Source organism: Bombyx mandarina, chromosome 09, assembly GCF_030267445.1.
Source record: "Bombyx mandarina strain Sakado chromosome 09, ASM3026744v2".
Lineage (NCBI taxonomy): Eukaryota > Metazoa > Arthropoda > Insecta > Lepidoptera > Bombycidae > Bombyx > Bombyx mandarina.
Window position 1 is genome coordinate 16,224,561 of NC_143216.1, and position 17,337 is coordinate 16,241,897.

Genomic DNA, 17,337 nt, shown 5'->3' on the forward strand with positions numbered 1-17,337 from the left:
ACCAAAAAACCCCACAGTCGTTTTAGCCGTTTAAAAATTAAACTCTTTCAAGAGTAAATTTCGTAATAAAATTTTTATTTTTTATTTCTTACGTGGGGGGACGAACTCACAGCCCATCTGGTGTTAAGTGGTTACTGGAGCCCATAGACATCTACAACGTAAATGCGCCACTCACCTTGAGATATAAGTTCTAAGGTCTCAGTATAGTTACAACGGCTACCCCACCCTTCAAACCGAAAAGCATTACTGCTTCACGGCAGAAATAGGCGGGGCGGTGGTACCTACCTGTGCGGACTCACAAGAGGTCCTACCAGTAATTACGCAAAGTATAATTTGCGGGTTTGATTTTTATTACACGATGTTATTTCTTCACCGTGGAAGTCAATTGTGAACATTTGTTGAGTACGTATTTCAAATAATTTATAAATAATAATACTCAGATTTTTTTTATTAAATGTAAATTCTGAAATGAACATCTTTCGAATTTCCGAATAAATTAGGATAAATACAGTCTTTTTGTTAATTTCGTTTCTAAGCATTACCCATAACACTTCGGCTTTGTAAACGTGTCCCTTAAGTAATCCATATTGTCGCAGGGGTCGATTCTAGAATTTATTCTAATCAGTATAAGATCTCGAGTCGATTCAGACGAGGTGATCAATCAAACAGCAGTCTGTGTTGACGTGTTAAAAATGTATTTGATCTATTAGATTTAATTTATTTTTTATCCGCAACTTTACGATAATTCTTATAATAACAAAATAATATCCTCTAAATCTATTTATAAGAATTTTTATTTTAACATAAAGTTCTGTTGGAGGTTGAACTAGTAAACAACGGGTAAACTTCATTTGTCCTTGATAATTATATATATAACTAGCTGACCCGGCAGACTTCATAATGCCTCAATCGATAAATAAAAGACATAAACTTTTGTATAAAACAAACTTAAAACAAACAAAAGGAATCCGTCCGACGGGGGACACGTCAAAGGGAAAACAAAATTGTTATTTTTATTTAATTCCGAGCATTTTCATATTTATCTACCTTTTAAACCTTCTCTGGACTTCCACAAATAATTCAAGACCAAAATTAGCCAAATCGGTCCAGCCGTTCTCGAGTTTTAGCGAGACTAACGAACAGCAATTCATTTTTATATATATAGATAGATAATTATCCTATATGAGGACAAGGATCAAGTTAGGAATTAGCATCATTTTAAAATAAATGGAACGTACGATTGCTCTTTCGCAGGAAAAGGCAGTACTGCACTACCAACCCGTTGCGGGCTCATAAAACGCTCTGTCGCTTATTCCACTTAATACACTTATAGATAAATTAACACTGTGAACGTTTATGGTGGATGAATGTAACAAACACCAAAAGAAAATGATTAGGTGTTGGAATTAATGATTACATAATAGGTGTGCCCAAAAACAGTTTAAAAATTGATTTTTAGTGCAAACAGAGTCAATCGATAATGTAATCAGCAAGCAAGTCGGCGCCGTGCGATCTTTGTCAGCCGACACGGGGCAGCTAGTGAAGGTCGCTATTTCCAAAACAATGACATATCTTAAGTAAAGTAAATTTAACGTCACAAAAAGCTGACTCCACAAAATATTAATACAAAAAACGGCGCTTCGTTTTACGACTTAAACACAAAATTAATTATAAACTAATTTCTTATCTACATTTCGGAATTTGGATAGCTCAAACCTGTCCATTTTTACATAAATTTATTAAATTACTTGTATTAAAAAGAACTATATAAGCTCGATAATTTACCCAATTTTATAGAAAAAGTCGTTTGCTATGAGAATACGACCCTTATCGGACACAAAGGGTAGCTTAAGTGATTTGACAAACGCCCAGCACCCGGATAGGTGTAATTGATTAGTTATTGTTTCATTAATTGATCGCTTTACGAGTTAGTTTCTTCACCGATTGACGTAAACAAGTGAGGTCAATAAACTTTCTTGTTTGTTTGTTTTATCACAGAAAAACAAGAGAAATCTATGAATACTGGGCTTAGTAAACATTATTTATTTTATTAACGTAAATAAATGTATCTGAATGACATTTTATTATGGTCATGATTTGTCTTATTGTGTATGTTCATTTAGCTTTGATTAAAAAAAAAGTAATCTTTATTCAATTACTTTAATTTAGTTCAGACATTTATTTTATTAAAAATACCACAGAAATATTTAACTATTTAACTCAGCTTTCAAATGAAATGAGATCTTTGTAATCGCAAAAAACCGAAATTTATAAAAGTCCAACATTGCGCACAATCCATGAATTATATTCAGAAACCCTTGTGTAGACTCCTGGGTATAAAGCATCAGCGCAGCCTTCACCCCAGGACACGACACCGACTAGAATGTTGTCTGCTACTAAAGGACCACCCGAGTCCCCTTGGCAGGCATCCCTTGGTGGCTGGGTAGCGTTGGCACATAACATTCCAGAGGAAATCGGGGTAATCCGCAAATACGCTCGAGCACATGTTTCTTGAGCGATAACTTTGACTTTAGCAGCTTGAAGGACAGATGATGTGGTGCCTTCGTACTAAAAAGTAATCTATTTATTAATACGTGAAGCAAAAACTTTGTACCCTTTTTTACGAAAATTGCACGGACGGAGGAGTATGAAATTTCCCACACTTATAGAGAATTTAGAGAAGGAGTGCAGAATGGTAATATTTTTTCAAATTATGCATAAAAAATACATTAAATCAATAAATAAAACATTACACACACTAGCTTGTAGGTATTTGACGCACACACGAATATAATCTCTTTTGTTTTAGTTAAAGTCTGTGGTCAAATTGAGAATAGATTAATTTTGTTTGTCTTTAATATTATGTATTTGTCTATAGCGTAGTCTTGGCGAAATCTGTGATTAAAGAATATTTTTAAGTTTATATTTTCAATTAATTATCAAATTAGTCGAATTTCGACAACTGATGGACCACTAGCTATGATAAGAAGACAACAAGTATAAATTATATAGATGGAATAATAGTTTTCATACAGAACATATATTTTTAATAAATCTATTCTAAAAACGATACTCACTGATGTTGTCCCATATCCAGATACAAGTGCTTCAGATCCGATCGGTAAAGATAAAGTTGATGAAGCAATAGCAACGGAATTAACACTTGCACTGAAAGTCATTGTTTTAGATGTTCCTACAACAGCAATGTCATTTTCTAAAGTAGATTGTAAATACTGTTCGTGAGCAATGATACTTGATATCGCATAGGATTGTCCTCCTGAAAGTCGGTACGATGTTCCAACGACTACTTTTAAAACTGACGGATCTAAGACATAGCTGGAAGGAATTGAAATTAGTTTTAGTGTTGATGCTTGTGAATTTTCATCATGATCCAGCGAATGTGGATGTCACTCAGAAACTCTTCAATCCCAGGGAGAACAACACTTTATACTCTATAATTTTCTTAATTAAACGGGGCCTGGTTTTTAAATAGTTACCGGAACTCATAGACATCGCGATTTGAATCCTCCCGTCCATATCAAGTCACGAAATCTAGGTCACATTTTATGAAATAGCGACTGTCCCTTCCTTCAAACATATAACTGCTTTAAAGGATTGGTATCTAAGGATGTCACAGAAAGACTACGAGTATAACCATCTTCATAGCTACTTTGTTAATTTTAAGACTTATCATAAGAATCATTAATAAAAGTGGCCGTCCATATTTTAACTCCATGAGCTATCACCGGACTACGCTGGTCACATTTTTTTGTGAAGACATTGCGGTATTTGGCATTAGAAGATACTGCGATGTTTCCAAAACACTGCTCGTGCCAGTAAATAGTAAACTTATAGAACCATAAGCAAAAAAAGAAATTACGACTCACGAATCAACACAGTGTGCAGCCGTCAATACCGCATTGTTGCTAATGATCACAGCTCCACAGGAATGTGCCCATCCTGACGCCACGCTCCGTCTCAAGGAAGCTTGGTACGGAATTTCAGTTATATCAATCGGAAAACCATTCACTATTCTTGATGGTAGATCACTTGAAGTTGCCGATGTTGGCAATGCTGAAGCAGTAGTCGAGAAAGCTGGAGAAAAAATGTATGGTTAATATGGTAAGATTGTTTTTTCTCTTTTTTTCTTTTGCTACCTTTTCGCTGGTAGCCCCAGGGGGTTATTCCAGATAGCCGTTAGCCCGGACGAGTAGGTAAGCTCACGGGCTGAACCTGAGAGAATTCGTTAACACTAGCCCTACTAATAATCCCCTAGAATCTACCATCGGATCGGAATCGCGACCCACTGAGAAGATCCGGCGAGAAACTCAGTCGGCAATTGTTTGAGATTAAAATTCTTTAAATTTAGCAAATACTAACTGAAAAAAACAAAAGCGGCACAAATATTTGACTTCATCTTGTCAGAAACGGATACTGTAGAGACTAATAAACTCAGTTGACTGAGCATCTGGCATTTATAATATCAGATATCAAAGATTATCTCATTGTAGTCAAGATCAAAAGTCTTATCGCGGAATATAAGGTGATAAAGTATAACAATGGTAAAATCCAATAGGTAGCGTCAAACACGTATTGGACTTATTTATGAATTAGATTTTTGTTTTAGTATTATTTAAGATAATTTTAAATTTTATTCACAAATTTCATGTTGGTTCAACAAAATGATGCATTTGTGATTTTTATTGGGATCTCGTAAAAAAAAATTTTTTTTTATTTCGATTGAAATGTTAAATTATTGATTTTTCAATCGAAGATCGAGTAGCTCGGAAAAACCATGCTTACTCATGCATAAAAATTATCAATGATAGTGTATCAGAGAAGATTTTTATTATTTCTCTAAATCGACAAATGAGATCACAACCCACTCGGCGTTACGTAGTTCCAAAACATATAGACATTATTGCATATCCGGTGGTCCTACTCTTCAAAACAGGATGCATGACTGCGCCAGAAATAGCTAAAATGGCATTAGTTACCTGCACGGGCGCACAGTACATCCTTGCACCTTCAAAAGTTATATATACAAGAGCATTTCGCAGATTTTTTTAGCCCACTGAGTTTCTAGCCGGGTCTTCTCAGTGGGTCGCGTTTCCGATCCGGTGGTAGATTCTGCGAAGCACTGCTCTTGCTAGGGTCAGTGTTAGCATCACTCCGGTTTGAGCCCCGTGAGCTCACCTGTTAGTTAAGGATACGCTGAAACAGCCTCTCAAGGCTATCAGCATAGGTAGGAAAAAAAAAAGATTTTTTAGGTGACTATAAAGTTTGTAAAGAGCAATTTAATAAATTCACATAATTGAAACGCAATAATGTTATGTCTGTATTAAGATTGAATCGGATATTCGTATTTAATGTTCTCGTATTAATTTATGAGTCGTTAATGTATTAAAAGGCGCAAATAACATTAACCACCATTTAGCACAGTACCGCCGTTCCCGCGTGACTTTATCGCCAATCAAACACTGATGACACGGGCTGAACTTAACGTTTTATTACTCCGTGGGAATTTCAGTTTAATAGAGACAATAAATTTTGAAAAACTGTGTGTGTGTGTTAATCCCGCTGTGTTAATCCTTTTTGGAAAACTCAGGTATGACGTCCATTAATATGAATAAAATAAGTGTGGTGTCGTGGGACACCGGATAGGAACGAAGTTCCTTATTATAAAACTATTAATTTTAAGTTCTATTCGAGGTATAAAGAAAATAATTATTCGGGTATACATATTTTATTATGATTTTTTTATTGATAAAAATAAAAATAATCGCAAGGGTCAACCGCTCCGCAGTGTAATGGAGCAGCCTCACCCTAGAGGAACCGCCTGCATGATCGCGGTATCCCCTACGCCAGGTTAGTATGATTTAGCAAGAGAAATACGAGAACGCCTATCAACTGTGTAGCATCTCGTCATCGCGATTCAGGAATTGTTGAATTTACGTGCAGCGATATCTGTTGATAACAAACTAAATAGAAAAAATCTTACGTTATGGACGGTTAGGTACCCCCCCCATCGTCCCATAAGGAACTTCGTTCCAAAAATCAATGTGAAATTCGCTTTTATTTTTAAGTTAATTTCAAGAAACTTTTGTTCTTATTATTTGTTGCTTTTGACGAGATCACTGTTCCAATCGTGTGAAGTGAGCTCATAGACATCACATACTACCACTTACATTGAGACACGAAATATAAGTCTCAATGGTATAGTTTAATTTTTGTTCGACCCTTCAAACCGAAACCCAAGAAGTCATTGCTAGATACGCATATATTTGGAAATAAATGATATTTTCGCGTAGGATTTAAACCCAGGCACAGATGCATCATTCGACACAAGTACTTGTACCGAGTTTATATCTGTTAGACGACAAAATCTTTAACTTAGATTTCTAAATCTTAACCTCTAATTTCCAATCGTAATTATTGAAAACCTACGTACCATTTTCAAGTGTAGCTGTCGATATTCATTACAATTTTGTCCACAATCTCTAAAAACTTTAATGTTTTGTTATTAACAAAGAGCTACTTAAAATTCGAATTGTATATATAGGGTCAGTCACCAATTGAACGTATGAAGCAACAGAAAACGCGTAAAGTGACCGTAATAGACGTATTGGGAAAGATTAGATAGTGTTCATTAAATCAATAGAAAGCCGTGTGTATGGGAGCTGAGCAGTCCACCCACGCGGCTCGCATTCCGGCGGGAGCCAAAGACCTCTCGCTTCCTGGATAGACGCAACGGATCGATTTGGACTCCTAAAACGGGATTTTAACTGTAAATACGCGGGGCACCAGTATTGTATTGTGCGAAGTTCGTTACTTTGTAGCCTGTGCGCTTTGAACAGCTGTCGAACGCTTGGCGTTGAAATATTTCGATAATAAAGCGACTTTTCTTTTAAATAACGGTTGATGAGAAAAAAAAGGGGCCAATCGACCTTTTGTAAGTAATTAATACGTGTTGTCATTGTCTGTCAGCAGACGTAGATATCAACATGTTGTCTATATGTGCTACGAAATATTTTTTGCTATTGGGAAGAGAGGACCGACTCGTGTCTCGGGACCACGATTTCAAATGTAAATTGCGGCATTAACGTTATCATATTTTACGGTATCGTATACTCGATCAATTAATTTACAAATTTGGAATGAGGGTATTTTTAAAAAATCTCGTTGGTGCTCTATCTATAACACGCGAATGAAGCGTTAGAATTCGGATTCAATTTCCAAGTGCAAGAGGTGCGCGTCTCGCGAGCTACCCGTTCAGCCGTGAAGGACGGTTGTGGCTGACTTCTAACTGCTTCACGACATTCAAGCATTAAGTCAGAAGCGATCAGCGATTTTTGTTGTAATATTTTGAAGTGAAACTTCTTTAGAATCGTTGTGATTTCAAATTCGATGAAACGAAATGAAACGAAACGAAAAAATAAGTGTGCCGCGATTGGCTTGCCGAAGCGGCGCCGAACGCCGACAAATCACGAAGCGCTCTACACGGTCTCGCGTCCCCGAGTAGTTCAGTGTTTTTTTGACGTCTGTGCACGCCGTCGTGGGACTCTGAGCACGTTCTCGTATTTCTCTTGCTAAATCATACTTACCTGGCGTAGGAATACCGTGATCATACAGGTGGTTTCCCCAGGGCGGGGCTGCTTCATTGCACTGCGGTGTGGTTGACCCTTCCGATAATTTAAATTTTTTATAAATTTCACTTCTACCGTGTGTGACTTGCACACACACACTTTTTTCTTTTAGATTTTCTTCGATTTTTGTGTGTCATAGAAATAATTAAAGCCCCTTGCATGGTTAGATCTGTTTGTCGCAGACGATTATCGTGCATGGCTACCATATCCGTATGGAATTCAAAACGTTGGAAATAACATAATAACGTAATAAAAATAAGATAGTGGAAAAAACTGATTGAAGTATTTCAATACTAGCGAAACGAAATTATTTATGATGAAAACATGAATTGTATTTCGTTAGTTTGATCAAGAAATGTTGGAGCAAATTTAACGAATAACTAAATGAATCAAAATATATGTTTGCCATGTTATGTAGCCATATAATGATGATGTTACAGAATGTTCGAGTACTTATTACAAGATACGAGAACGGAATGTAATCTGTTACTGTTTTAGTTACTCTCACTAGTAACAGTTATTATCCGTCATCAGCTGTTCTTAGCATCACCTGATTTTCTACTACAAAATATACTACTAATTTATTACTAAAGTACTATTACTGGCATATTAACGACCTTTGGCCGGGCGTATTGCAAATCCAGACAAGTTGATATTAAAGTGTTTGGTCTACTTCTACTATAAAGAAATCAATCAATTCGAACTCTGAATTGCATTCTTTTTTTACCTACCTATTCGCTGGTAACCTAAGAAGCTTAGGACGGGTAGGCGAACTCACGGGCTCAACCTAAGAGACTTTGCTAACACTAGCCTTAGTAAGAGAAGTGCTTCGCAGAATCTACCACCGGATCGGAACCGTGACCCACTGAGAAGATCCAGCGACAAACTCAGTGAGATTTGATTTGCTCAGTTAGATTGCACTCTCTGATCTAATATCAAAGAGAAAATTATAAGAATAATACTACGCATAGGTATTTAAATGAAAATAGCATGCCAAAGCATAGGAACATGCGTATATTTAAGGACACTTATATTTAAAATATTTATAATAACGTATATATTATTTTTGATCTTCAATTAGCCAGTTTAAGTTCACCAAAATTTCATGACAAATCGCTTGCATGCATCCCTTGCACCATACCCAGAGTATCGGATGTCTAACAACTTGTTAGTAATATCGTTATTCCGACTTAGCGGACAGTTTATTGACAGTTATTATGCTATTTTTGTCACGAACCACTTGTCTTGATATGATTTATTTATAATGGGTTGTCTAAACAGTCAATATTTTGATTTAATTTGTTGAATTTTCGGAAAAAAAAAACTCATTTTTTTTTCTTTCTGTAAATAGCTTAGCAAACTATCGTCCTAATAACATCGTCTTAATATTAGTGTGTGATTTACATTTGCCTCGTAAGCACAGAGTGACTGTACCACCAAACAGCCATCTGGTGTTAATTCGAGGCATATCTCAGAGATTACAAAAAAAATGTAGATTTAGAGAATAATTATACCTGGAATATACACAGCGTAAGACAAAGTTCTCTCTCAAAGGCGTTACGCTGTTTTTGGTATAGTTTTCAAGGCTACAATACCATCTTAAGACGAAAAATGTAAATCGAAAATGCATAGAGTCGATTTATAAAAGTTAATTTTAGAAAGTAAATTAAAAAAAATGTATTTGGAAAATTAGCAGCCTAAAATAAACAGGAAATGGAAAAAAATACTAGAATTTAATTAAAGAATAAGCATACATTATTTCTCCCGCAAGGAATAGTTAGATAACAACAATAATAGAAGCGGGTAAAATACGTCAATATTCCAAGCAACTACAACAGATTATCTTTTATAAAATACCACCACCGGACTAGATAAGGTATGTAAAATGAATGTATGGAAACCTCTCCATTTCAGAGAAAGAAAAAAAAAAAGCAGTCAATAAGCCACTATTAGATTACAATACGATATTTATGTTTCAAAATTTCTTCGACTTGTGAGATAAATATTGAATAATATGTTTTTTTAGTTCTGTTGATAGGCGAGCTCTTGTACGGATGCATTAAGCCGCTTCCCGAGTTCACAGATATAAAAATGTGAATATCAGTGCCGACATCAAGACCACGTTCTCAATTTTTTTGTAATTTTGATGCCAAAACGTAACATATGACAATTTAGTGATGTGAATAGGCAGGATGCTTGTGTTTTAACACAGCCGACTGAGTTTCTCGCCGGATCTTCTCAGTGCGTCACGTTTTCGATCCGGCGGTAGATTCTGCGAAGCACTGCTCTAGCTAGAGTCAGTGTTAACAACACTCCGGTTTGAGCCCCCTTAGCTCACTTACACACGTTAGGGCGAAGCTGAAATAGCCTCTCAAGGCTATCAGCATAGGTAGGAAAAAAAATGCAACATCCAAAACGAAAAAAAATAATATTACTTAAAACTGCAACACTCAAAAAAGAAATCCCTCCTTTAATACATTTTTATGTTTATTTGACTAAAACATAAAAAAAATTTCAACTGTAGAGTCTGTTTGTTTGCTTTCGTCAACGCCTCAGACATGACTTGAATATTTATCAAGTAATCTCTGAGAGCACTTAAATAATGCTGTTGTACGCTCCATAGTTTGTATCTTCCGTGTAATTAAATAGTTATAATGATGTCACATACGCGTATCGTGTTTATATATTGTATATTATAATAATTGTGATGTTTACAATTCCTCAACATAGTTTTTCGGAGTTCGGAAAAAAAATACAATATATATGCTGCAATATGAGATGCATAGCTGGACTTTAATCTGAAATAAATTACTCCTTTTCAAACCCTTATTATATTATATGTATAATCATTAGCAGTTAAGATTTCAGAGATCGCTTGGAACCTTTAGGTCTACGGAAGGATTTCTTATTATATTTTGTTATGTTTGTTTCGTTCCATGGGGAGTGCTCTGACGAAATGTTCGAGATGATGATCCCTCCATCTCCTTTTTACCATAATATCTTGAGCCTCGGTTCATAAAGAGTGCATTTCCAGATATATTTTTTTTGTTCGCACCATCCGACTTTGGAATGAGCTCCTCTCCACGCCGTTTCCTGAGCCCTATGGTATGTTATTCTTCAAACGAGGCTTGCGGAGAGTATTCAGTGGCAGGCAGCGACTTGGCTGTGCCTCAGGCGTTGCTGTCGTCATTGAGTGGTAGTAACCACTTATTATTAAGTGGGCTGTAAGCTCGTCTGCCAACAAAGGCAATTAAAAAAAAAGATTTTAGTGAATACGAATTAATATCCACTGGACTTACCAGTCCTATACCCAGTTGACGTATACAATAAAATTGAGTCGTTTTTGTAATGTTAAAGATTGCTGGCAGACCCGACGCTTTATAAAGTTTTTTTTTTGGAGAACGCTTTTTACGGACGTTTTTAACTCCTGAAGACCATTGGAAGGAGGCCTATCAGCTTAAGGGTAGTTGTTTTACGAATGCATCTATCTACCATCAGAATGGAACCGCTAGCCGCTGATCCAGCGAGAATCTCAACTGGATGATGTTATGTGGATGAAGTGGATCGATGTACGATTCTTAATTATAGTTAGTGGTGACAAGTTTGCCTCGTTTTGGTATAGTGGCGTTCTAACGCTCTCTTTATAGTTACATATGAGTGAAAGATCTAGATCGAAACCAAGATTTATATTGCTCACATACCATGGTGTTTCGGCGTTAGAGCTTGAACAGATGCGAGATTGAAGTAATTGGAGTGTTCCGATGTGGGTGCGGGCAGCGTGGGCGAATACCTTACTCGCATAAGTCATGATCGGATGAATACGAGTTTTTTAAATTGTCACTCTTCATGAAGAGGGGGCTTAGGCTTCAAGTCATGAGTCTAGAGTATTGCGCGGAAGAACGCAGCGCAATCCCAGACTCACTTTATTGGAAAAATTATGACCGTAGATCGTTAAGTGATGAGTTATCCGGGATGACTTCTAGATACTTGAACCTATAGAAATTTTGGCTGACTAAGCACTGGCTCCGGGTGATTTTCTGTGTCTTAAACAGGAGAAGTTTGGCATCGAGCTCTTGATTTGAAATATCACAGCTTCGTTTTTCGTTAGGTAAATTTCAGTGCGACCCTTGCTGGATCAGTATCGTTGATTTCCGGCTGCAGTCTGAAGTTTTTTCCCTATTAATGACTTGCTTTAACTGAAGTAGTTGACAAACGTGTCATCGGCGAATAGGGTTAACAGAGTCGGCTGTTGCCGGAGGGTATTGTTAATATAGACATTCAACAAGAGCGGGGGGAGTATGAAGTATCGAAGGAGTTTGGTCGAGATTGGACGAGAAAACAAATGATTTTATATGACTCGATATCCAAACGAACGTTTCGATAAGAATTCTAGTAAGACCAGCATGAGACTATTCGGCACGCCTATTTCACACAGTTTATAGAGCAAACCGTAGTGTCAGACTTGGTCGAAAGCCATGGCCTATTGAAAAAGACGTCTTACGTGTAAATGGGTTTGAAAATTGTAGTCAACATATTATTCTCAGATTTAGCTGTATTATGTATATGAGAACGCGAACGACAAACGAAATCCAAAAAAGTTATTCTTTTCGAGCTAAATACATATAATAGAAATTATCTGCTTAATTATATAATATATCATTATATATTATATTACTTTACATTTAACATTACTTAACATTACACTTGACACTGCTTCTTCTTAATACTAAATACATTTATTTATCTTGTTTCCATAAAATTTACGTTGAATGATGTACTGCGTCTTTATAAGGACGACACGCCACAAAGGTCGTTCAGTTTCTGAAATTACACATGAGAATACAAATAATGAAATGAAAGGTTAATCTCGTAAAGCTGCCACTGTTTGTCCAATTTGCATAAAAATTACGATTTTCATGTGAAACCCGGTTTCTTCGTGAGTTATTCGAGTCAGTGGAGCGATGATTTCCTATTTATGCCAATCTACCATTGTGTGCTTCTATTTGTATAAAAAATAAAGCTGAGAAATATGTTCGGAGTTTTAAAATCAATGCAATGCCGCGATGTGGGAAAATTGTCTCGGAAATGGCATATTTAAGTTCACGTGGTGAAGCTTCGGGGTTTTAAGCTTCCAGACTAAAAAGTTTAGTTATTCATGTTTAAAGTCGTCCGTGTTCTAGTAGATAAGCTACCTGCTGTACATGTATTGAGTAACGTGAGAATAGCGTGGTATGAATTCTGGTATCGATACTAACTTTTGAAATTATAATAGACAGAAAACCTCACTATTAAAATACATCAAATACAGAACAATAGTAAAGACTTAAAACTACAGATATTTGCAAAAATAGGTGGATTTATCGGTGCGAAGAAAAATACAAATTTTAATAATTTTCTCAGCATTGGTTTATGAAAGACTTCATCGTGAAAGAATAACATCGTGTAATGTAAATCAAAACCGCAAAAATTGTAATTGGCGGAATTACTATATAATTGTAACAACTTTTACTGGTGGTAGGACCTCTTGTGATTCCGCACGGGTAAGTACAACCGCCCTGTCTATTTCTGCCGTGAAGCAGTAATGCTCTTCGGTTTGAAGGATGGGACAGCCGTCGTAACTATACGGCCTCATTTACATTGTAAATGTCTATGGGCTCCAGTAACCACTTAACATCAAGTGGACTGTGAGCTCGTCCATCAATCTAAGCAATAAAAAAAAATCTTAGATCTCAGGGTGTCGGCATTACGTTCGTGATGTCCATCGGCTCCGGCAATCATTTGTCCTAATCTCGGTAAGCACCAAGCGGACCGTGAGCTCCTTCGACTATAAGAAGAAAAAAAAAACGTTGGCAACATTATTATAGAGTTTTCAGGACTTGCCAATGTCTGAACGAATAGAAACAAAACAGGCATTGATATGCTAGACTTAAAATGAAAAAAAACACACACACACAGCAGATATCAAATGAAAAACGTCACAGACTTCCTGTATTGCACAAATGGTGACAGTCTAGTTATTTACATACAGACCATCGCGGTACACCACGCGTTTTCTATTTTTCAATCGCGTTCCGCATTTCGATACTTTCCTATACTAATACATGCCTGAACCAGCATAAACGGCACCGCCTCGCCTCCCTAAGTCGCGTGTTTGTGTTTGTAATGAACTGTTAAGGAATGTGAAGTCGGAGGTCTGTTTTAAGTGGTTTCGGCAAAGCGGAAGGCGCCTGGCCTCCGGACAATGGCCGGTCGACGATAACCGCTTCGTTCCCAGCTCATTATATACTTACTATAAAAATTATAATATTTTGAAATTTTAGTATTGAGATGAACTATAAAGTTTTGAATAAATTAATTTTTATAAAATCCCCGAGATTTCTGAAGAGCTTTGAGATAATATTAATAATAAAATTGTGTTTTTCTTTTCTTAATAAGGTTAATTAGGAACTATTGCTTATAGAACACCGGCCAGAACGATACCTGAGACCTTAGAACTTTATATCTCAAGGTGGGTGGCGCATTTACGTTGTGGTTGTCTATGGGCTCTAGTAACCACTTAACGCCATGTGGGCTGTGAGCTGAGGAATTGTTCGAGATGATACCGGCATCTCGTTTTTACCATCGCACCGCCCGGCACCGGAGTAGAGTTCATCCATACTACCTGGAGCCACTGCGTTCATCCACAGTGCGTTTCCAGAGTTCTTTTTTGCCACGTACCATCCGGCTATGGAATGAATTCCCCTCCACGGTGTTTCCCGAGCGCTATGACGTGTCCTTCTTCAAACGAGGCTTGTGGAGAGTATTAAGCGGTAGACAGCGGCTTGGCTCTGCCTGCCCCTGGCATTGCTGAAGTCCATGGGCGACGGTAACCACTCGCCATCGGGTGGGCCGTATGCTCGTTTGCATACAAGGGCAATAAAAAAAAACAAAGTCGCTTTTTTCTGTCCCTATATCCCTATGTATGCCTAAATCTTTAAAACTAAGCAACGGATTCTGATGCGGTTTTTTGTAATAGATAGAGTGATTGAAGAGGAAGGTTTATTTGTATAATAACATCCATTAAATAGTGGAGAAATCAATAATAAATTACAGTTTCCGAAGCGAAGCGAGGGCGGGTCTCTAATACTGTTATATTAAATAGTGTTAGCTAATAATAATAGTAATAATTACTATGTATTATAAGTATGGTAATGGCTAATATTTCAAAAACGTATCTGAATAATGAACGTACGATAGCTAACGCAGTGGTTTCAATAAATTAATGTGTTTTTTTTTCTATTCAATTAACGGTTTTCATTCGTAAGAAATATAGAGAAAAAAAAGTAAAATCATTTGAAAAATCATCTAAAAACGGCAGGCGATCGTCAATACTGTTCACAGCTGTTTACTGTCGCACAAGTCAAACTGATTACGAAACACTTTTAAATAATTATAATAACTAGTGGCCCCGCAGTAGTCGAAATTCGACTATAATTAATTGGAATTGTAAATTTGTAGACTATTAAGATTATATTTTATACTTCTATAATCACAAAATTCGCCAAGACTACACTATAAAAAATATTAACAAAGACAAACCATATTCTATTCTCAATTTGACAACAGATGTCAAGAACAAAAGTTTGACAATAAATAGTATGCATGCGTGTGTGCGTCAAATACATGGTATGTAGTGTGTGTAATGTTTTCTTTATTGATTTAATGTATCTTTTATGTATTATTTAAAAAAAATATTAGCATCGTGCACTTCTTCTCTATATTCTCTATAAATGTGGAAAATTTCATACTACTCCGTCCGCGCAATTTTCGTAAAAAGGGATACAAAGTTTTTGCTTCACGTATTAATATATAGATAGTAGGAAATAAACTGTCAAAGAAAGTGTACGGCTTGCGCAATCCGTTTTTTTTACTCAACGTGAAGAGAGTTACACAAGTCGCTTTGCGACGCGGAGCATTGTCTAACGATGTTTAGAAACATTAATTGGCTAATCCTGTGTTGCAATTGATCGTTTGAAGTTTCAGGAACCGTTTCCCGCTTGAGATGCTGGGGCTGCGATGGAACGTGTCTCGGTGTTTCACGTTTTGGTGACTTGTCACGATGTAATTAAAAACGATACAGTAGAAAACTGGCGGTGGGATATCTTGTGAAGGATGTATGCCGTGAAGCAGTAATGGTAGGCAGCGGCTTGGCTCTGCCCTGGCATTGTTGACGTTCATGAGCGACGGTGACCACTTACCGTCAGGTGGGCCGTATGCTCGTCTGCCTACAAAGGCAATAAAAAAAATGCGTTTCTGCTTGAAGGGTGAGGTAGGTATTGTACTATAAAAACTGAGACTTAGAACGCATGTCTCAAAGTGGGTGATGGATTTTAAGCTGTTGATGTTTGTAAAATTCGGTAACTACTTAACACTAGTATTTAGGTACTTAAATATTTTTTCGGACAGTTAAGAAAAATCAAGAAATTTGGAAAGATATAAGAAACGAGACGATAGATGGTTTAAAGGTTCCATTACGACCTAGAGCTTGACTCAGTCAGTAAGTATATGCAGACGGCATAATTGCGCTACTTCGAGAAGGCGGCACAACCGAAAACCCTCTTATCGTGGCCGCCGAAAATTACATATTCGATCCTGTGGACCGAATGGTAAAGAGTCGACGTCGCCCTAAATACGTCATTACGGATCCTCCCGATCCATTAACGGTGTTTTTAGATACCTCAAGCACCGATCACCACCCTCGCCGAACCTGTCACTTGCGACGAAGGGCTCGGCGAGTAAATTAACCCATAGACACAGCCCACTGAGTTTCTCGCCGGATCTTCTCAGTGGGTCGTGTTTCCGATCCGGTGGTAGATTCTACGAAGCACTGCTCTTGCTAGGGCCAGTGTTAGCGATATCCCCGGTTTGAGCCCCATGAGCTCACCTACACGTTAGGGTGAAGCTGAAATAGCCTCTCAAGGCTATCAGTTTAGGTAGAAACAAAATGTTGCTCATATAGCGGCTTTTGTGCAGGATTTTCTCCAATGCTAAGAATACCCAAAATATATAGAAAATAGCAATAAGCACCGACGAACCTCGAACATCAGATATCTTAATAAGGGAACTGACTCCGACCGGTCATCGAACCCGAACCACATGGTGACAGTAGTCTAATTTATCTGGTACTAATGTTTTTTTTTTGTTTTTCAATTTGTAGAAGATCATACGGTCTATGGTGATTAAGTACTGTCGGCTATAGATGTCAGCCATACGAAGGGGATAGCTAAGCCACTGCCTACCACTCAGGAGCTTCTCCAGTTTCCTTTGAATAAGGACACTTTTTTTTTTTTTTTTATTGCTTAGATGGGTGGACGAGCTCACAGCCCACCTGATGTTAAGTGGTTACTGGAGCCCATAGACATCCACAACGTAAATGCGCCACCCACCTTGAGATACAAGTTCTAAGGTCTCAAGTATAGTAACGACGGCTGCCCCACCCTTCAAACCGAAACGCATTACTGCTTCACGGCAGAAATAGGCAGGGTGGTGGTACCCACCCGCGCAGACTCACAAGAGGTCCTACCACCAGTAATTACGCAAATTATAATTTTGCGGGTTTCATTTTTATTACACATTATATATTATATAGGCACATTATATAGGCATTAAGGTAATGATTACGTATGCGATCATTTTAAGATAAGCTATTTTT

The 17,337-nt window shown here is 37.2% G+C and overlaps 1 protein-coding gene across 2 annotated transcripts in view; it reads right to left on the reverse strand.

Annotated features, from left to right (window-relative positions):
• Nucleotides 1-2,144: 2,144 nt before the first annotated feature.
• The window catches only part of LOC114239716 (trypsin delta), an 85,693-nt gene continuing 70,500 nt past the window's right edge, over nt 2,145-17,337 (reverse strand). Inside the window, exons 1-4 of one of the 2 annotated variants that reach the window (XM_028170070.2) lie at nt 4,381-4,483; nt 3,888-4,095; nt 3,078-3,336; nt 2,145-2,568 (exon numbers count right to left, since the gene is read on the reverse strand). In XM_028170070.2, the coding sequence (XP_028025871.2) occupies nt 2,269-2,568; nt 3,078-3,336; nt 3,888-4,095; nt 4,381-4,468 (855 nt within the window). In that variant the 5' untranslated portion in view covers nt 4,469-4,483 and the 3' untranslated portion in view covers nt 2,145-2,268. Of the gene's footprint in view, nt 2,569-3,077; nt 3,337-3,887; nt 4,096-4,380; nt 4,484-17,337 lie in introns of those variants that run through there. The other variant, XM_089729968.1, reaches the window with a different exon arrangement.